Consider the following 22537-nt stretch of genomic DNA (forward strand, 5'->3'; position numbering starts at 1 on the left):
TGTCATGTCCTGCTGTAAAAGCACTTTTTGCATGTCAGCCAAAGTGAGACCAGAGAAAATTTGTTAATAACATTTAAAAATGCAGTTCTTTTACACACCTGTGAACACACACACACACACACACACACACACACACACACAACCACTGCAGCATAGTGTGTAAATCAGAACTACCCAATATGATGTGGGACACTGAGGGGGTTGAGCAATATGGCTGACTAAGGGGCTTTAAGAAAGGGAACAAACAAATCAGTGCACTCCCAAGGTATTGATCTCAGTGTTTCCTCTCTCACTCACCCTCCACCCCTGTTGTTGATCAGCATTGATCTGGTATCTCGTATTAGTAGACAGACAGGCCTGAAAACTAAACATTTACAGGAATATGTCTCTGCTCCTAGTCAATAAAGACCCATGTTCTGCAAGCTACAAGCCCTTTTACTGCTGAACACTGTGGCTAAATCACTGTATCTGTCTTACATCTTGCTAAGCTCGCGGCTGAGGGTCTGTGGGTCAGCATTTTGCACAGCTCCCCTTCATCGTGTTCAGCACTTCTCTTGTCCTAATTCACTCGTTTTTTTGGTAATCTCATTTCTCATCCTCGCCTTTTCTCTCTCTCTCTCTTTCTCGCGCGCTTTCTCTCTCTCTCTCTCTCTCTCTCTCTCTCTCTCTCTCTCTCTCTCTCTCTCTCTCTCTCTCTCTCTCTCTCTCTCTCTGTCTTTGTCCTTTTCTGTGCAGAAGAAGCTGGTGTTGACATTTCACACATCGACCCCTGCTGCATGTAAGCACTTATGGAAGTGCGGGGTGGAGAACCAAGCCTTTTACAAGTGCGTCTACACACACACACACACACACACACGCATGGACGCACGCATGCACAACACACACACACACACACACACACACACACACACACACACACACACACACACACACACACACACACACACACACACACACACACACACACACACATCCAGAAAATTTATTGAGCTGCTCTTGAACTCAGAGATACTACTAGAGACTGTAAAGCATTGTTCCATCCCAAAATGTCCCTTCCACCAATATTTGTAGGAAAAAAGGCTACAACTATACTAAGATACTTACCATAGAATTATCATATATTACAATTTTTGACCAGGCACTGGTCTAGTTGGTAACTGTTCACAGTTCTTAAAAATGCCATATACCACATTCAGAGTTTAGGCTGGGATTGGCAAATAAAACGAAAGGGTGAAACGGAGAGGGCCAATCGTTTAATAGGGTGGAACTCAAATGCACTAACATACCATGTGGCCAGCCCGGCTACCAAAACAAAGAACAGAGAAGCTCAGATTACAACACACAAAGAGGCAGCGTGACTTCATTCTCTGTTAAGGACGGCAGTACTCAACTACATCTTTACATAGCAAATAGTTGTTTGCTGCTATATTATTCTTCTGAATGTCACATGTAGCCCCTTTAAATATATTTAAATGTAATCTTCTTTAATTTTGTTTTATACCTCTGTAATTTTCCTTTGTCCTTTTTTTCTGTTTCACACTCACAAGTGGCTAAAACTAGCTTTCCTTCATGTCCCACTTTGATTTTTAGCACATTGTTGCTGTTTTATAATGATGTTCCTGCCTCTCTGTGGCTCTGCTATAATATGCTGCTGTCCTTCACTGGGGAAGCAGCTGATCGCTCCGAGGCCGTCACTCTGAATTCACAGAGACTATTGACGCTGCTGGCATGTCAGAAATGGAAACAGGCTTGGGGTGAAGGCGAAAGTGAGAGAGTGGAGACTAAACTTTTTCTGTGGTCATGGTTGCGACAAGGTTGTATGCAAACAAAATTAATGAGCTTGTTGATTCGGTCAGGGTTCAGTGGGACTATCAGTAAAGCAGTTTATTGCACTTGATAGTCATACAACAGCGGAGGAGGTTTCCCAGCACCATTCCTCCTTCTCTCCTTGAGAGATCAGATCACAAAGTGACAGATCCCTGAAGTATTGTTTTGTCAAATGCTGTTTCCAAGGTTGACAATTAACTTTACTAATGATTTGTTGATTTATCTATTAGTTCATCAACATTAAATTAATTGCCAACAATTCTTATAATCACTTAATCGTTTAAGTCAATTTTCAAGCAAAAATGCTGAACATTTCCTTTTTATAGCTTATAAAATGTGAAAATGTACTGCTTTTCCTTGTCTTCCATCACAATAAACTTCACAATAAGCTGATATTTTTGGGTTTTAGATTGTTGGATGGACAAAACAAGACATTTAATGACATCAATTTGAGCTCTGGGAAACTGTAATGGGCACTTTTCACAGTGAACTGATTAATCGATTAGATGAAAATTAAGATTAATCGATGATGAAAATAATCTTTAGTTGCAGCCCTACAAACAAGGACGAGAAATTTGAAAGTCTGAAATTCTATGGACAACCAAGTCCATCTGCTGAGGAAGTGTGTGTGATTCAAACAGAAGCGCTCGAACAGCATGGTCCTTGAGTGGACCTTATGGTGAAATTGTTTTGTCAACTGATGGATCTCATTTTCAGGGCTTTCAAGACTGTAAGAGTGTAGGCAAACTCATATCTGTCTGTGGCTCACAAAAGTTCCCATGAGGATCTTTCTAACAAAATCCAGCAGAGAACAACGACCTGGTAGGAGAATTGACAACAAACTGCAAAGGAGGCAGCGTGATCAAGGTGTGGATCACTGGCTGTGTGGAGTTAAACCGAGTTTTCCACAGATCTTGTTTCATCTTGGTTAAATTACATAACATATAAAAAAAAAAAGGTTATAAAAGCATTCTCATAACAGCCCATGCCTGTAAATACCCTGGATATTGACTTCTCAATGACAGCAGCTCATGTGTCTCTGAGAGGCGGACAGAGAGGAAGGGGGTGTCATCTCGGATGTCGGACAAGCATCAGAGCCGCTTAATCAAATCAGAGTGAATTGAGTTTGTAAATGGCAGCCAAGCAGAGCTTTGCGAACATACAGCCTCTCTCACATACACACACACTCACTCACTCACTCACTCACTCACTCACTCACACAAACTAAGCAGAGCAGAGGTGTGTGTTTGTACTCCACTGGCACCATCTCTCTGCTGCATGATAAATGATCCTGAACCAAACACGAAGGTTTGACCTACGGCGTTTTTAAATGGTACACCTTGAAACACCTTCCTCTTCTGCTTACTAAGAGGCTCGACTGTGCACAGGGTGTTACAGTCACAAATAAAAACCCATGAAAACATTTTTACAAGAATGAGTTGTTCAGTGTTTGTGCCTCAGATGCTTTGTAAGAATGAAGTTCTTTGTTTGCATCTCTTTCTGTTTCTTCCTCCCTCTCTCTGACAGATGTGCCAAGTCAAGTCAGATAAAGACAGTTTCCAGCAGTAACATCTTCTTCAAAGGCAGCAGGTTCAGATACAGGTGGGACCGTATTCAAGTTAGTTTTCATAAGAGAAAGCATACTTTTTTTCTTTTCATTTTACAGACGATACAATGTCAAACAGAATTAAGACGAAAGGTGAAAGATGTGTAATATGTGTTAAAGGAAAGTGAGCAAAATTTATATGTATGAAAAGAGTTGGAAAACGGAGACAAAGAAAAAAGGGGAACCACAGGAGAGAACGTTATGCATGAAATTAGGGGGAAACAAATATACAGAGTCAGAATCAACCACTTGAGAGATTTTAAAAATGTAAATTCACCCGCAGTATTAGCAGGTCAACACTCAAATACTCCATCACTCTATTATGCAGTTATACTTCACCCTTTACTGTAGATAAAATAGTTTGATTTCAGCCATGTATTGGGACTAAAATCAACTACAGTGACCTTGCTCTAACCTGAGAAATGTACATTTCACATTGCTGATTTACCTTGCCCTTCAACATGCTGTAGATCCAAATGCTGCTGCTCCTCTTTGTACATCAGCACCTACATCCAGCGTGTTGTTGGGTTCTCTGATTTACTGACCCTTATATCACAGAAAGCCTCTATATAAGTCTGTTATTGAAGCCAGGTTAGCTCTGATTCTCCTGCTCTGACAAAGCCCTTTACCAGGCTTACACTTTAGTCCGCTCCATTTCATCAGCTAGCTAAAGCAGTTTGGCTTAAGGGCTCAGTGATGAGTAAGAGCATATTTTGGAGTTTGTTCTGAAATATGGGAATTGGTCATTTGTGCAAATGCAAAGAGGAAAAAGACATGTGGACTACAAATGGAGGCAGTTTCCATAAAGTAGAGCAGATCAGATCTTTATACAATTGGACCAGCTGACTCATACTGTACAACATTTTCCGGCCCAGCACACAGTATTGATGTGACTCCCCACTTGTACTATCAAGTGGATGTCTACCACCACACATACTTCATCTAACCCTCTAATTTACGACTTAACCATCAATCTCAGCAACAATAGACTAAATGGGTGGGATGCACTGCTGGCTTCAAACTCCAGAAACTCCAGTCGCCCAACAATCAGACTAATGGAGCTACTGACCCTGCTGGCAGGAAGCTGCCCACTCAGCAGCCCACAAACAGCACTGATTATAAGCAACAACTGCGAAACACAGGAGAAAACTTACATGTAATATCAGTTACACTCTCTGGTGTACAACTTAGCGTAATACTTACCTTTTTGTTTGGCAAAAGGTCTTTAACACAATGTGAGCCTGACTGGAGCATGAGGAGTTCAAGTAGATCTGCATGTGTGTCAATTTAAAACAAGAAGTGATTGACTTGTTTATAGATTTGCTTCTGTGCCTGTGTAGTCTATGCTTAAAAAAATATTTTACTACTAAATTATTTTTCTTTGTTTTGTAAATCTATTTGTAATGAAGTTTTTAACAATGCAACATGGAAATGACAGTGTTGTTACAGCAATTGCACCGCTTTGTCTTTCTTTCAATGAATGTGTGTTTTTTCCCTGTTAGCGGAAGAGTAGCCAAAGAGGTGATAGAAGCCAGCTCTAAGATTCAGAGAGAGCCACCAGAAGTGTGCAGGTAAGGACAAGACAAGGCTTATAGATAGGGCTGGCTCAGGTTTGCCTTGGACCAGCCCTTAGTTATGTTACTATAGGTTTAGACTGCCGGGGACACACACAACCGGTCGAGGCAGACGGCCGCCCCCCCCAAGAGTCAGGCTCTTCCGAGGTTTCTGCCTGCTAAAAGGAAGTTTTTCCTCGTCGCCAAGTGTGGTTTAGACCTACTCTATCTGCAAAGTGTCCTGAGAAATATCTGTTATGATTTGACACTATAATTTAAATCAAATTGAATTGAAGTGACAAATCACCCGCACTCTCACACAGTTAGTAAACAGAGTTATTGTCTGCTTGCTTTATTATTATTTACAGTAATACCCTACTAATGAGGAATATTACCAGGACAAATCAAATTGACATCCATGTATGAAGCTCAAAATGTGCAAGGGAAGATTGTGAAAATAGAGCAGCCATACTGTGGTTATGCAAGACAATACACATCTCAACGCACAGAGCAGTCAGTGTAATTCATGTTTATGTTTTCAGAGCCCAGTTTGGTCAGAGTCAAAGTTTTAACTCTCTGAGCCATAAAAACCTCATCATGAACATGGAACCGCTGGTACCCGCACTGCCCTCCACCAACGAATACGAAGAGACGGCCACAGACAATGGTAGGATATTTCTTAGTCTACACACACACACACACACACACACAAGCAGACACACACCCATGCCCTTTTGCCACAGACTCTTGGAAAGTCACATGAGGTCTTCCTTCTGTGTGAAGTAGCACATGCACAACCCTCAGACGGAAAGCGTTAATTGAGCAGCTGATGCTCCAATCCCTCATCAGTCTTGTCTCCCTGGAGGCACCAATCACAGCATGCTAAAAATACCCTTCCCATGATCCTCCCTGAGTTTACCCTCATGCCTGTGTGTGTCTGTGTGTCCATGTGTCTGGCTTTGTGTGTGTTTAACAGAGGAAGGTACATGGAAACAGAACCAGCTTGCGTTATCATTAAGGAACACTCAATTAGAAGTTATTTGTTCGGCTCCAATGAGTCTGTCTCTGTTTAAGTCCTTGTATACGTCTGTGTGCACATACAGGCTTTCATTTGTTCATTTTCCTGTATTTGGGTGTGTGTGTGAAAGTCGAGCACATCCGTGCTCAGCAACATCATCTAAAATTTGACAGTGAACCCTGTATCCCCAGGGTGTGGGAGGGCATATGCATTACTGTCCTTTTGTTTTATCCTATTTTTAGCATTATTTCACAGCTTTTAACCAGAGTTTCCTATTAAATTCCTAAAATGTTTCCAGGAACTATGCCATTGAGTTTCAAAATGAAAGTGCAAATATGATTTTTTTTTGTAAACGTAAAGCTTAATTTAAACCCTAGTCAATATTCATGAATTATTGATTTATTATTTGAAACTTTATTCCCCATTTACATTGAATTGTATGCTCACCTGTAGACACATTTCACATTTTCACGTTGTTTCCCGATGACTAAAATACTTAAGCTAAAGGTTAAGCTAACAATTGATTAGAATCAATTAATGTATTAGAACCATCAAACAGTGTTTGCTTACTCTAGTATTACCTCTGCCAAGGAGGTTATGTTTTTCGGCTTGGTTTTTCTGTTTCTTTGTTTCTTTCTTTTTTTCTTTCTTTGAATTGAATTTGTCTGTCAGCAGGATTATGGAAAAAAACTACTGACCCGATTTTCATGACGTGGAAGAGTGTAGCATAAGCTAAGGAAGAACCAATTATATTTACGAATATGAAAAACTTTATTGTCCATAGATGTGAACATGTTTCTTCAGTTTCACCAAGAATACAAGAGAAACAGGACATTACAAACAGTACATAGCCAAGACGGCAAGATGGACAAAACAGTCAATACATTTCATAAAAAGTGACTTTACAAAGGTTACATTTACAAAAGTAAATAAGTAAATAAATAGATAAATATAGCCTACTAAAAATGCTTACTATGCATAAAACCTGCAACCTGGAAGTCTGCCTCGCCCTACATTCCATTCTTAAGTACCCAGTGTTCCCAGTGTTTAGCACCTTCACAGCATTGGGGATGAAGGATTTCTTAAAGATGTTTCTATTTGCTGTTGGTACTCTAAAATGCCTCCCTGAGGGTAGGAGTTAAAATTCGCTGTGTAATGGATGGGAGGGGTCACTAATACTTGTCTCAGCTTTGTTTGTAATGCGTTCCTCATAAATACTGCTTAAGTGCCTTTGTGGCTTCCCTTTAATTTTTGAGGCCATGCTCACTATTCTCTGCAGTTTGTTCCTCCTTTGGATGTTTAGCTTACCATACCACATGATCATGTTAAAAGATAGGACACTTTTCACTAAGCTTTTACATACAGTTTGCAGGATATTTTGGTTCACTCCGAAGTTGTTAAGTTTTCGGAGCATTTTTGTGTGTGGAGCGGATCCGAAACACAGCGCTGATACACACATTATTTTTCACTTTTGTTAACATTGATTGAAGATCAATGTTAAGAAGGCATTTCTACTTCATTCATGTGGTGTCGGAGTAATCCGAAAAATGAGTTCCAGGCTGGTAAAATTCACACTGCATTAACATTGTGAGATAGGGCATGCCTTGGTGGAGGTCTGCACTCTCCAAATGCCCTTATAGTTAGTACTATATTGTATAGTTCTTTCTAGGAAATGTTAAGCAGATTATTAGGAAAGTATTCAGCAGTATGTAGCCATAGTGATGAGGTGTATAACGAGGGTGGTTGCTAAAGGATATTTCAGTTGAGCTATACATCAGCTGTCCTGTTGACATATCCCAGCTTAACTTGGATCAGTTCTCTCCCCATGAGAGGGTAGAAGAGTACGGTCTGATGAGGTAATCTGGCCGAGCAGAGCAACACTGCCCGGCAGGAGAAAATTTAAGTTGTTTTGTTTCAGGACACCACCTTTCCAGAGTAGATTTTCGTAGTCTATAAAAAAGTACTCAGTGGGTTTTAATGGTTACTTTTCAATTCTTTTGCATGTTATCATTATTCTCGGTCACTTTTTCTCTACGTTATTATTCCTGACACTCTCCACTGCTACCTATTATCTGATTAAAGCATACATTTTGTTGTTAGGGGAAAGAAAGCAGGTAGGGAATAGCACAGGGTAAGGTTTCACAAGACAACACGAGAGCCAGGAGGAACAGAGAGGAGATTCAGAGAATATGAGGAGAGAAAGTGGACTGTATAGGGCTGAGAGAAGGTTAGGAAGGATGTGCTCCACAGACTCAAGTTGGATGAAGAGTAGGAAGCAGGGTGTGTAGCAAAGCATAACAGGAGGAAGTGAGGGTGAATGTAAGACAAATGAAAGGTCATGTTATAGAATAATTTAGATATGAGAGTGATGGAAGAAAGAGGTATGCAAGAAAAGGTATGCAAATGAGTGTGTGTGTGTGTCTAATAGTGGGAATTACAAGGGCGTATGTTTGGTTTCAGAAGTAAGGGGGGAAGTTAGGTGTTGTCATCAATATATCAGTCTAATAAAACATTGTGATTATATTGATAATCGTGCTTTCAATAATAATGGTAATCCAAACAATTTATAATAATAATTTAGAAAAATGTACTTAAAGTTTCAAAAGTTAAAATGCTAATTCGGCAGAAGAATATTTCCTGTCAGTGTTTTACTATTATATGTGATGTTATTAGATTAATATTACTGCTGCATTAATGTGTATGTTGCATTTGACTGCTGTAGATGTTTACGATCGGGCTAATTTTAAATACTTTATATACTGTTGGGTAGTTTAATCTACAGCAATGCATCATATTCTATAAGATCATGTTTGTAGCGTCACTGTCCTGTCTGAGCCACATATCTCTAAAAAGTAAGTGGTAGTAGTACATTATCAGACATCAGTTTATCTGATGAGCAGGTGGCGCCTTGTATGGCAGCCTCGGCCACCAGTGTATGAATGTGTGTGTAAATGGTGTGAATGAACCTGTACTGTGTAAAGCGCTTTGAGTGGTCGCTAAGACTAGAAAAGCGCTATAAAAATAGAGTCCGTCAATATATATTGTTGAACAGAAATGTAATGTGACAGTATCTTAAGCAAAAGCAGCAGGCAGGGAGAGAGGGGTGTCACAGAGCACTTTGACTGATGTTCAGTTATCGTTATAGGAGGATATCAATGTTTACCCAAAAACCTGCAGAGGAGGTGGCAGTACTTTTTCAAGCCTGGAGTAGTGTCTGAAGATTTTCCTCACAAAACTCAGAGCAAAACTCTTGCTTGTAAAGCTTAATGCAGTGAGTGCATGGTACTGTGAGTATATTAACATTTATATCAACTCCAGTTTTATCATCTGGAGAGTTTTTAGTACGTAAATCCAACTACTGTGTGTATGTGTGTGTGTGTGTGTGTGTGTGTGTGTGTGTGTGTGTGTGTGTGTGTGTGTGTGTGTGTGTGTGTGTGTGTGTGTGTGTATTGCAAACAGCCTGTCCATGCTACTGAGTTATTGCTGGTGTTGTATCTTCATCCATGCCCTCCACACAGCACAGGACTCAACCTTTTGTCGTCCCCTCCTCTCCTGTTACCTAACTCCTTCCCTCCATCTTTCACACCCCACCCCACTTTCTCCTTACTTCCTTCATTCTCACACATCGACCTGACCCATGCCCTTTAGGCCTTCACACATATACAGTACAATCATACTGTTGTGCCATCACTCTCTTCAAACTGATGATGGACACGCCTCTTCTGACAGAATTTACAGCCACTATCTCCGCCTCCCCGCCTCTCCTCCTCTCTCTGTCTTTCTCTCGTCTTCCCTCATCCCATTTAGAGGTAAATCAATACGTCTTGGCTCAGGGTCAAAGAGCTGCAGCAGTAAGGAGCTCGGCTGTCTCTGTTGGTTTGGGACTTGCATGATGTAGTCATCAACTTAAAGGCCTCATGTAGGGCTGGGTACTTTACTTTGATACGCACCCACGAATTGCCTCCGTAGTATTAAATATCGAAAAATGCATTGTCATTTAGTACCAGATTTCAATACCTCAACAATCTCATCAGCGTCAGTGAGCCAATAAGCATGCAGCTTGCTTGTACCAAGATTTAATAATGCTGGTGATTGGCTGTAACCAATTGGTATCGAAAAAGTATCATTCAGGAACCGGGATCAAAGTGAAGGTATGGGCACCAAATTTTTGAACGATACTCAGCCCTAGCCTCACACCTCTTCCTAACTGGACACAATGTGAACATGCAAATATCTGATTATTTCAGTGTTTCTCAATAAAGATATCCTAACCTGCTCCATGCGTTGGCGAACAGGCTAAGCGACATGGTGCTTGTTTGAAAAAAACTGGTTTTGCCTTTCCATCTGCCACTGTACGCTTGCTTGCTGTATGTTAGGAAAAGGTGTCATGCACCAATGAAAGGATACAGGCTGAATAATGACACAAGATTCAATTAGAATTACAACTACTGCAGTTTCTGCTACTCTATGTTGTGTGCTACTCAGTAAAATAGCAAACAGTTTAGTTATTTATTATAAACAGTGGAGGATTATTAATACGCTATTAATGGAAATGTTTTGGATCTTACATTTCTTATTTTCTGTTTCTGGCTTTGTCTGCAGTTCCCTACTAGATTCTGATGGATTCACTACTTTTTCCACTATAGTTATTTAAAACAGAGAAAAACCCATTGTTTAGAAAATATACTAACATATTACTTGTCAAAGTGCACAATTTTAGAAGACTTCAGGTGAAGTGAGGTAAAAGCCGGTATATGCTTAAAATGAGCTAGTGTCATTCAGCTACAATAATTCGTACAAATAGGGACACTTTTGGACAGACTCTCCTCAAAGGTGTTCATGGTGTTGCACTTAGTTGTACACACCAAAAGTGACAGAACTAGTTGTGTAAAGAAGGAGAAAAGAGGAGACAGAAGTTCAAAACCTTTCTACTTTTTCATCTTGGCACATCTGGCCCATTGCTGCATGAAGTGGGTGTGCGTTGGATTGTGGTTTCGGAAAGTTACAGAAATTGGCTAGATGTATGGAGATGAGAATTTAAGCAGGGTTTGAACTTCTCTTTTCAGCTCTTTTAACACAATTGTCACTTTTTGGGTGTAGACGTGAGTGCAACACCATGAGTCCCTTCAAGTAAATCATCCCCCATTTCAGCAGTTCATCCCCACCTTTAAAGAGTCAAACATTGAGGGTTTTAGGAAGGCTGCTGCAAGGACTTTGGGATAAAGTGTCCTCGAGATGGTCTAGGATCACCGTCTATATTCAGAGCACTAATCTCAGCCATTAGAGGGGAAACAGGAAGCTGACCCAAGGTTAGTGCTGACCTTGTTCTGTTTGTACAGCCTGTCCCCTTCTTATCTACCAAAGTCCACATACACAAAACACACACACACACACACTTATAATGTTTTGGCTACAGGTCTCACTCATGGATGTGTCATGGTGATTAGACTTCATATTCATGTCTCACATTTGAGGCTTTATCCGCACTTCTTCCAACACAAAAAATGGTGTTCTTTTTTCCACATTTGCCTGTCTGTGATCAAATATTAGCTCAGAGTTTGTCTCTGTCAGTGCTACAGTATAGCAGGTTTACTGTAGAGGTAAACAGAAATAAATGTGTCTGATAGGAGGAAAACACACAGATAAAGAAAGACTTGCCGAGAGGAAAAGAAAGTGATCCTCATCCCACCCTGGGTCAGGCCTGCCTCTTTGTAATCACAGTTAGATTAGCTGCACCTCTGCAGCCGGACCACCTGGTTATATTTAGAAACTCCAGCTTTGGGCCTGATCCTCCTCTAATGCCCCTCTACTCTTTGATAACATTGCTTACATTCACAGGAGGGTCCGCCATGTCTGTGTATCAGAGAGAGAGAATGTGTCTGGTGTATCTCTCTCACCATCTCTCTCAGTGTGTATGTATAGGCGTGTGGGTGTGTGTATTCATACCCATCCCGGCCTCAGAGCTCAGCTGGCAGCCCAGTCAGTCTGGGTGTGGGGGTCTTACCGCAGACAGCTGGGATTGAGGTGTTTTTATCAGACTGAACGATGGAGGTTCTTGAGCACAGAAACAGCAGTGATGTTAGAGGCGGCCTCATGCAGAGCAGTTTGGAGTTGGAAGTTAGCGACCGACCCAACATAGGTGACACCCTGAGCTGTGGGAGCCAGGGCACGGCAGGGGGACTCGGGCTGGACATGACTCCAGAGAGGCTGGAGAGTGAGGGAATGGAGGAGGGACAGGCCGGGCCTCTTGAAGTCTTCCACCCAGGGGAGTCTACAGATGAGCAGGAATCAGCGATTGTAATGGCTGAGGCCTTGAGGTGCCAGGTGAAGATAACAACACGGCGGAGCCTGCATCTACGTATAGCCAACCACACTGCCCGGGATGTTTATGTACGGCTGGTGGGACATGGGGGACGCATCGCCGGAATCAATACTGGACTTCAGAAAAATACGCTGGAACAGAGTAAGAGTGGGTGGCAAAAGCAGAAATGCCAAAAAGAAATGTCAAAAAGACATCAAGATCCATAAAAGTTTATTATAGTGCATCTTTTGTCTTGTAGTTTTACATTCAGTGAAGTTTTATTGAACTGTGCATTTTTTCAACACATCACATGAAAACTGGAGTACTGGCCTTTCCACCTTTAAACATCTATCTTTACATTTAAATCACTATCAAGGAGCTGAAACGTGCAGTTAATGTGTGAGCTAGTTCAGCCCAGTAGTTGGGTTGCCAGGTTTGTTGTGGCAACCGCATGCTGCAAACTGTGAGTGGAATCTCATGAGACACCTATATTAATGTGTGTGTGTGTGTGTGTGTGTGTGTGTGTGTGTGTGTGTGTGTGTGTGTGTGTGTGTGTGTGTGTGTGTGTGTGTGCGCGTGTTACTACACATTTATAGTAAAACAACCGGCTGAAGGATTAAGGAAGGAATTTTGAATATATAGACAATAGATTTGTGAATGGAAGGTTTGAATGCAGCGCCACAGAGGAGAGCTGCTACGACACTGAATAATCAACATAAATGTTATTCTCATACTTTTGTTTTTATTTAAGTATGATAAGACCATTTATGAGGTGGAAAAGTGCCTTGCCTTTTTTAAATTTAAGAATATAGCCTTATTTTAAATTAACAATTGAGAAACGTTTTGATAAAAGTATAAATACTGATTTAACATTATAGTAATTTTATTTAATTTTAGTGATAATTTGATTCACAGAAGGTTGATAACTACACTCCCAGTATATCTGTTTGAAATGTGTGTGCCCCTTCACTTGCTGGCCTCATTTTGTTGCCGTATCTCCCCCTGCTGAAGGGTCCTTGTCACGACACTGAATCTTCATCAGGTTTCACAGTGATGCTTTACAGCTGATCCTGTCTCACTTTAAACTGTACACAGAGGACGAGTATAAATAAGTAAGAGGTGTTGAGTTAACAAAGTATTAATCCCTAACATTTATAGAGATGAATTGCTGAAATTAAATATGTAAAGCTTTTCTTGAGTATCAGATTCTTGTGTGTTGCTTCAGTTGTGAGTTGAGAAATCAAAATTGACAAAGAGCTGAGTAAACATATAGTGGAGTGGCAGCTCTATTCTTGCACTGTTGCATAGATAAATATACTTTGGAGGTGTTTGGGTGTTTATGATGAGGTTGCATGACAAAGATGAATAGGTCTCTCAACACTTGCATAACAGGGGTAAACCCTGCTCTGTGTGTGTGTGTGTGTGTGTACAGGAATCTAGCGCCTTGTAATAATAATCAACTCTTCTAAGGAGAGGCTTGTATCTGAATGGGAAAGAAAGCAGACAGTATTATAAAATGGAAAACAGCAACAGCAGAGTAACTATGTTGTATGTGTGTGAATGGATTTCTTACTTCTACTTGTGAGGTCAGGTTTATTTAGTCATGATGTGAAATGAACATTGCTGCCCACATAGTTTAGAGTAAATAATAATGTTGCCATTTTAATATACTGATACATAGCAGCCAAAAAAACAAACATTTACTGGACCCCTCGATGTTTAGCCCGCACACATCTAGTGTGGTGCTTGTTAAAGGCCACTGTAAACATACATATTTAATGAACAATATGAGACAGTTTAAAAAATATATATATTGTTCTTATCTAGACATACACTATGAAGCGAACCACTCAAAACACTGTACGAGAAAGGCTGTTCCAAGACTGGAATGTTGTTATTATAGTAGTTACAAATTTTAAAATTAGAAATTTTGAATTAGGTTTTCTTACTTCTGGAGGAGGGCCGGTCTATCACTCTGTCACTTTGGCTCTCGGTCTATTTTTTATTCCATCCAGCCTCGCTTATTCCTGAGGGTCGCAGGGGCCCGAGAGGTGGGGCACACCCTGGACAGGTCGCCAGTCAATCACAGAGACAGACAACCATTCACATTCACATCACAGGCATTTTAGAGTCTGCAATTTACCTCCTGAAAGGCCTTTCTGTGTTGAGTTTGCATGTTCTCCTGGTTTCCTCCCACAGTCCAAAGACATGCAGGTTAGGTTAACATCACTAAATTGCCCGTATGGTGTGAATGTTTGATTGGCAACCTGTCTCTCGCCAAACTCTCAAGGATAAGCGGGTACAGCTAATGGATGGATGAATTATGATTATTTTCCACATTTAGCTTGTGACCTCTTTTGTTGAGAGACTCATTGTTTAGGACTTTTGCCTTTTTTATCTGATACTCTTAATTGGCAAAAGGCAAACAAATGAAAGAAAGCCTAATAAATTGCCATTTCACTAGCAAATTAAAGTCAGTTAAGGGCACACATGAATTGTCTTAATCGTAAATCAGTTGCAAAACACTTTATACAGTATCATCAACATCATGCATCATACTATATGTGCCATTTTTGTAAACTTGGGAGTAAAATCATCTCATTTTTCATTGTAATACAGCTGCTTTAACACATCAAACACAGGTCCATCATTGTGAGGAGGACCTGGCTGAGCAAGTGTGAATATCTCCTTTGATTTGTATTTTTTCTGTATAGAAATCTGTATTCTATTACAGTTCTGTCTTGCCCTGTATGCAACTGTGCTCAGTGAGATACATTATGATAAATTCAGGCTATTACTGGCCAAGTCTGATGCTTTACTAACGCAGAAACCAGTAATGTTTGTTGCTTCCCTGTTTTCAGGTTTAATGCCTCTCTCTCTCTCTCTGTGAGTTCATTCACTTGTTGCCTTTTTGCTGACTCTGTTTCCATGGTAGCTGTCACCACTCGCTCCTCAGGTTTTCCACTCTCTCCCTCTCTGTCATTTACTTTCTCTTAACTCATAGTTGAATCAGTTGGCATGGTAATTGATAAGTCAGTTTGACCTTGAGGTACAAACAAACACTTGCCTTGCCAGAATGCTTTGATTTCTTCGATATTTCAACCTTTCTTTCTTGACAATTTCTAGCTATGTGGATTAGAGAGGTGTTGACTAGCTGAGTCATATGTCACTTTTACCCCTGCTTAATTCATAGATGGAAGACAGCTGATCTTATTTTTAACACACAAACACACGCACACACACAAACACACAGGCGCTCGTATTCAGATTCATCTTGGGCGCTGATGTCAGTAATGTCTGAGAAACTCACCAGTCACTACCTCAGCGTGAAGTGCATCTACACCACAGACTGTATAAAACAGATCTAAACACACACTCTATTCTCCACAGGAATGACTCTTCGTGGCTGTTTCTGTGTGTCTGTGTCAGTTAGACTTGTGCGTAGGTATGAGACGCTGAGGGGCAAAATGGCAGTTGGGAATGAGAATGCTGTTATTGGCTGGGGGTTACACACCCACGTGGGGGCCCAAAGGCTCTTTGTTGACACCCACAAATGTCCAGACTCGCAAAAAGAGAAAAGAGAGAATCATGTAGAGGGCAGGGTCTCTGCAGATACAGACACCACCACACGCTTCTAGTGGGTCATAAGTGATTGATCGAGAGGGATTACTTCTGCATAAGTCTATACATTGTTTTTAAAGGAAATTGGTTACATATTATACCTTTACATTTTTTCATTTTACATGTCAGTATTATGGGTGATATCTGTGGGTACAAGAAATACAGGAAGGCCATCATGTGGATGAGGTTTTCAACTGCAGTGTAAAAGTCTACTGCTGAGAGTGGCACTTTGTCCCAGTTACATACGAAATAACTGTGTTTTGTGTACGTGACACATTCACACTGTGAATGTTGTCCCAGAAACTACTCCTGCTCGGCAAAAGTCAAGTGATTGTAGATAAAGGTGCGTCAGCTCTGTTAAAGGTCCCATGACATGCTGCTTTTTGGATGCTTTTATATAGGCCTTAGTGGTCCCCTAATACTGTATCTGAAGTCTCTTTCCCGAAATTCAGCCTTGGTGCAGAATGACAGCCACTAGAGCCAGTCCCACAATGAGCTTTCCTTAGTATGTGCCATTTCTGTGTCTGTAGCTATTGAGGAGGAGAGGGGGGGGGGGGCAAGGTGGAGGGTGGGGGTGTGGCCTAGACCAACTGCCACTTTGCTTGTTTGAAAGCCATGATGTCTCTCTCTCATGGTTGGGCCAAATTCTCTGGGCGGGCAAAGCAGAGAAAGAGGAGGTAACCTTGCTCCTTATGACCTCATAAGGAGCAGATTCTAGATCGGCCCATCTGAGCTTTCATTTTCTCAAAGGCTGAGCAGGATACCCAGGGCTCAGTTTACACCTATCGCCATTTCTAGCCACTGGGGGACCATAGGCAGGCTAGGGGAACTCACATTAATGTTAATAAACCTCATAAAGTGACATTTTCATGCCATGGGACCTTCAACAACTCAGATAAAAAATAAAATAATTAGTATTTCAGAAATTTTTTGCTTGATATTTGTGAAGTTTTATGTTTTTAAAATAGCAGTAATATTACGTCAGTTATATTGACATCCTTTAGCTGTGTAGCATCCTGTTTAAAAAAGAAAGAAAGAAATAGGACAGTGTGGGATATTTTTTTGCATACTGTATAAAAACTGTAACCTGCCAAATTAGTACCTAGTGTATACATTGTACTATAGTATTAGTATGAAAATGTATTCATGTGTTACTAATGGCACATAACAGCCAAAATCGTACCATTTCTCCTTAGTAGAAGAAACCTTTACCTTTACTAAATTTACTAGCTATTAATATGACTTAATACTGTAGACTATCTATTTTGTAACAAATATTACCATTGATATGAACGCTCTTCAGTCAGATTTGTGATGATGCTGTTACACGGCATTTTGCCTATTCATAGGAAATCTTTTTGATAGTTCTATAAGTCTATATTCCCAAGTTAATGGAAGTTATCTATAATTAGTCATGTAAAACATGATTCTTCTCTCCCTCACCAGGTGTTGTTTCTGTGAAGGACTCTGTCCCCTTATCTCCTTTGAAACCTTCAGCTGCACCTGCAGACACAGAGCAACAAAGTGATGAAGGAAACTCTGCTTTAGGCAACAACATGCAGCCTCCCCGTGTTTCCATGGAAACCTCAAATCTCCGACCTCAGACACCAAAACCTAAAGATGAAGTGGAGGAAGACGACGAGGCCAGCAGCCCACTCACCATTTCTGAGCTTGTCTACAGGTCTATAGAGTTTTTTGCTCTACTGCTGCTATCTAAGCAAAACACATACAAATCCATTGTTTTCTCATGGTAGCCTACAGTGCCCCTGGCATGCACTTTTAGACAAGTGCTTTTTGGATTTCCTGAGCACATATTTTTGGCGCAAACCTCAGAGTTGCTGCCAGTCCCAGATGTTTGGCTTGACTTGCCTTGCCATTTTTTTATGCTTTCATGTCTGTAGCAACATGTATCTCTGTGATTTGACTCTTTTGAGTTGAAACCTGCCTTTGCTACTGCTAAAGGAAAACGTAAGCTCTGACATCACCCTTTAAGAAATATCCCTTTCTTCATCTTTTAGGTCCTGGTTCATTCTTACTTATATTATGTAATAATACATGTTTTCTTAGACTATATATCTTCCCTCTCCTCTCCAGCCCTTGTGCCAGCATGCTACCCACCCCAGTGGATGACAGTCAGGGTGGCGTCGACTTGCTTTTCTCCTCTCCGGTCCAAAGCCCCGCCAGGCTGCTGAGGGAGCTCCATGCCGACCCCGACATCCAGGCCCAGCTGGAGGCAGAGAGGGAGCGAGACCGGGCCTACGAACGCACCCGACTGGCTGCGAGGAGTCGAATGGGTGGAGTCCTGACCAGCAGCCTGCTCCGGCTGTCGTCCAATGAGAGAGTCAACGCATGTTTGCTGAGCGTGGCCCGCTTTGTTGCCGTGGTAATGGGCGTCCTGCTTGTCACTGTGCCCACACTGCTGCTACTGCTGGAGTCAGACATTGACGTGTCGTTCCTCCACGAGATCCGCCAGACGCCAGAGTTTGAGCAGTTTCACTACGAGTATTACTGCCCACTCCGGCGCTGGATCCTGTGTAGGATCAGCATGGCCATGGATAACCTGTGGTCAGACTGAGTAGTGGAAGGAGAGAGTGAGGAGTCACTGCAGGGGGGAATATGCCCAAATGTCTGTCTTAACATATCATTTAATCTTATATTCAGTCTCAACAACTGGTGAGACAAAAGAACCAGTCTGCCAATGAGATGAAATTAGTTCACTTGGAAAGCAGGTGCAATGGATCAATGGAGGGCTCACACAATAGCTGTAGGAGGCATTGTTAAAAAGATGCCTGAGATGGAAATACTGTCTTTGTACAACATTATTTTTGATTGAATTAAACTGAAACAAGTAGATTAGTTTCACCTCTTTGGCAGCATAATTTTGTGTCTTGAAGAAAAAAGACAGATAAGAGAGAAATAAGATTTTAATAATAGGATCCAATCACTTGTTAAGATTGACACTTTTGGCAGGCAGTGATGCACTGAAAAGAAAGAGGACAATAAATACTGTTAAGTGTTCGAGGGAAAACCTGTGGAAGGGAAAGATCATGAAAAAAAAAAAAAAAACCGAGGGACGTTATGGACAGAGAAAAAGTCGAAAAGATTCAGAAAAGAAAAAAGTTGTTGGTTTTATTTTAATAGATGTTTTAAAGGTCTGGTCACTCCTGATGCTGACTAGCTGATGCAATGACTCTTTGGTAAACATCGCAAACTATTCTGATTGGTTCTTGCCCTCAGAGTGGAGCACCTGATTGGTCACAGAGCCTGTCAGTCATGACGGAGTTGGTGGAGACAGAAGGAGAAATTATTGATTTGTCACTGAACGCAACTATAGCCACAGTCAGAGGTACATTATATATATTTAAAAACAAGAGAGAAATATTGATAGTAAATACCAATCTTAAATAAGTTGTTTTTAACGTTTTGTACATTTTTATGTGATCCAGATCTTTCAGGAATTTTTCAGTCAGAGGATCTACTTTGAGTTTATTTTGAAATTAAGAGTTTACAAAAGATTACAAAAAAAAGCAAATTTATTGAAGTTTATCGGGGCAATGGGTGTTGAGAAATTTAAGATATTTTTTAGGACTACCGTCAGCATTTGTTGACTCAGTAGCACCCTGGGTTTTTCCTACAGAGGCTATAGCACAAATATTTTACACAGACCACAGATAACAACTGTTTCAGATTATGTGATGTCATTTTGGAAACAGAAGGGCAGCAGAGGAGAGAAACGTTGGTCTGTTTGTGATGATAAATCTTCTGAACTAAATGTTAGCTCATTAATTAAGGCTACTAGTGCATTGTTCAGTGTGTTTTAAAAGAGTTTTCACAGAAAACATATAAAGAAATGCTTAAGGAAGAAGAGGTTACTTGTAGGTCTTTGTTTAAAAGCTACTGTGGTAATGGTGGGTAAAACCGTTATTTTGGGTCATTTGTTAATCAGTGGTGTGCTACTTTTGGGAGAGCGCTGTATATGTTTCAGAGGGATATGAAGTGATAGGATGGTACACTCAAAATGCCCAAAGGAACAGATGTGTGTACTCCAACTACACTGCTGCTATGTGACACATGATGGGACAAGTGATGCGTTTAATGGTCTTAATCTCTCATACAGGTCTTTCTCTGGTTAGATGTTGATCAGACCGAACGAACGAACATGGTACAGTAGGAGTACAGTTGCAGGTATTTATCTTCAGCATTTTAGTAACTAATTCAAACTAGAAATGATATGTAGCCATTTTTAAGAATATATGTGGTAACATCATGTTGAGCATCCTGTGTTTATCATTTAGATGACTACAACTGTTCGTATATGACAGTATATTCTCATTTTAATATCAGTGACCAACAAGACAGAGTTATCAGTAATTATATAGATGGGGAAGATGTTTAAAAGGGAAGTTTGAGAAATGTGATTGTTGGTCTAAGTAGATATAATAATAGTGTTTATTGACATTCACTGCTCATATGGCTGGGGTTCCCCAAAATGTCTTGAGCTGTGAAGTCAAAGATAAAAATAACAAGGGTAAAACCGAGAGGCGATGCAAAAAAAAATAAATTTGGTACAGAAAAATAGAACAAGGAATTAACTGTAGGCTGTGTCTTAATGCTGGGGGTTTATTTGTTGCAAATTGTGTTGGTCTTTGTAATTCAGTATATGATCTTGTGTACTTCTGTACTTTGGAATCATCATTTGACTAAAGACTAAATCAGTCTCCTGTAGCTCTGGTGAGAAGTCACTTTTGGGAACGTACAGCCATCACCACGTGATTGTTCATCATACAGACAGTGCCTGTCAGTTACAGTATCGTGCATGGAGATGAGAACAGAGAGCTACAGCGATGATCAAATTCTTTTTTTTTTTTTTTTTATAATTTCTGCTCAAAATGTAGGTCGATTTGGATCAACTTCTCAGGAAAGGGCATTAGCAGTGCAAAAAAACAAATACAGTATATGTCTAAAACACCTGCATCTAATCACAGCATACACCATATAGTTTATCCATAAAAGTAATACAGTACAGTACATGTCTTGCCATTATGCTATTGTAGTTATCCAAACACTGTATGTATTTATACCAAGTCTGTAACTAGACATAAATATGGCTGTCTGTGTTGTTGTTGTAGCATCATTTCAATCAATTACATATGCATCCAAAAATATTACCCAAAAAGTCTTATTGTTGAGAGCTGCAGTTTGGCCATCATAGCTGAACCTCCATACTGCTTTATGGCAGAGCGGACAGTCAGTTGGTACGCTGCTATCAAAGTAGGAGTAGCAACATGGAGTTTAAATCAGCCAATCTCTCTATCAAAGCTCTCACACATTATTTAGGCTCCTATTAAAAACTTAATTTAATGCTTTAAAGTTCATTTTCAGAAATCACTCTCCATACTCTTCCGCTGCTACAGAGGCCTCTGCAGTGCACGATGAAAGCCCTCTCATTATAATCGATCAAACACTTACAAACACAAACACAAATACTCACATTATCAGCTGTGTTGTCATAGATCTCTGTTAACTTTATGCATCAACAAGCTTTATGCATATAGAAAATATCCAGTAACAACAAAAACATGTTTATTTGGGACAAAGCATTTATTTTCCTACTACAACACATGCACTGAGTTTCAATGCTGAAACCAAGCGAAGGGCCAAACCACTATGATGACGACATTTGTATTTAACATCACAGACTCTGAGCTTCACTGTGTGGATCGCTCAAGCGATTCACTGTTGATTTAAAATAGAAGTTTCTCTGTATAGGCTTCATGTACACGGCTGCACCAACATAGTTTGTCCCCGGCTTTGGTCCTTTATTTCTGTGCTCCATCCCCCTCTAACTAACCCGTGGTATCTCTCACTCTGACCTCTCAATGCAAATGGCATGCCCTCATCTGTAAATACTGTGTCTATAGTTGTGGCAAAAAAAAAAAATTCTTTCTTTCTTTCCTCTGCGTGTCTTGTCCATATAAAGTAATCTAAAATTAAGCCTTGGCTGTCTTGACCATCTTAGATGAATGCATGTTCTCTGTGTTTTTACCAAGAGGAAGAAGAGGAAATAGAGTAATAAATAGAGTTTCTCTAAATCAAAATTAGACATTGGTCATCTGTTTTGTGACCACATCTAAAAGCCAAACTATGTGCTTTGGGCTTCATTTTAACTATTGACTTGACAAGACTGAATACATGTGGTTGCTAATTCTGTTAGCTTCCTTTCAGCAGATCTAAAAAAAAAAAAAAAAAGATTTCTTGATGGTTGCTTGGAAACGATTATTTTACAATCTCTTAAAGAGCAGCTTTAACATTTTTGACTATTTACCTTCATTGTGCTTTTGCTGTGCATGTGTAAATCATTAAAGCCAGACGCTAAATGCTAACACCATAACCTCATTGCTAACGGAGAATGCTATTAACTGAATCGATTAAATTCAGAAACATTAATTGCTTTTAAGATGTTTAAAAAAAAACTGTACCAAGTGAATGGAGACACCTCAACTCATTGCAAACAACAAAAGGCCTTTCGGTTCTGTGATTAAAAACAGATCTTTGGCCCCATATGACACTGTAGCATTTTATTAGTTTGTAGCTCATTCATCAGTTTAGCC

General features: G+C 40.3%; 1 protein-coding gene across 1 annotated transcript in view; it reads left to right on the top strand.

Moving 5' to 3' along the window:
• Positions 1–18501, top strand: part of frmd3 (FERM domain containing 3) — a 55609-nt gene extending 37108 nt beyond the window's left edge. The window contains exons 12-17 of the mRNA XM_078249740.1: positions 736–824; positions 3355–3429; positions 4936–5004; positions 5529–5653; positions 17373–17607; positions 18021–18501. Of these exons, the coding sequence (XP_078105866.1) occupies positions 736–824; positions 3355–3429; positions 4936–5004; positions 5529–5653; positions 17373–17607; positions 18021–18501 (1074 nt within the window). The remainder of the gene's footprint in view (positions 1–735; positions 825–3354; positions 3430–4935; positions 5005–5528; positions 5654–17372; positions 17608–18020) is intronic.
• The last annotated feature ends 4036 nt before the right edge of the window (positions 18502–22537 follow it).

This window comes from Sander vitreus, chromosome 5 (genome assembly GCF_031162955.1).
Source record: "Sander vitreus isolate 19-12246 chromosome 5, sanVit1, whole genome shotgun sequence".
Lineage (NCBI taxonomy): Eukaryota > Metazoa > Chordata > Actinopteri > Perciformes > Percidae > Sander > Sander vitreus.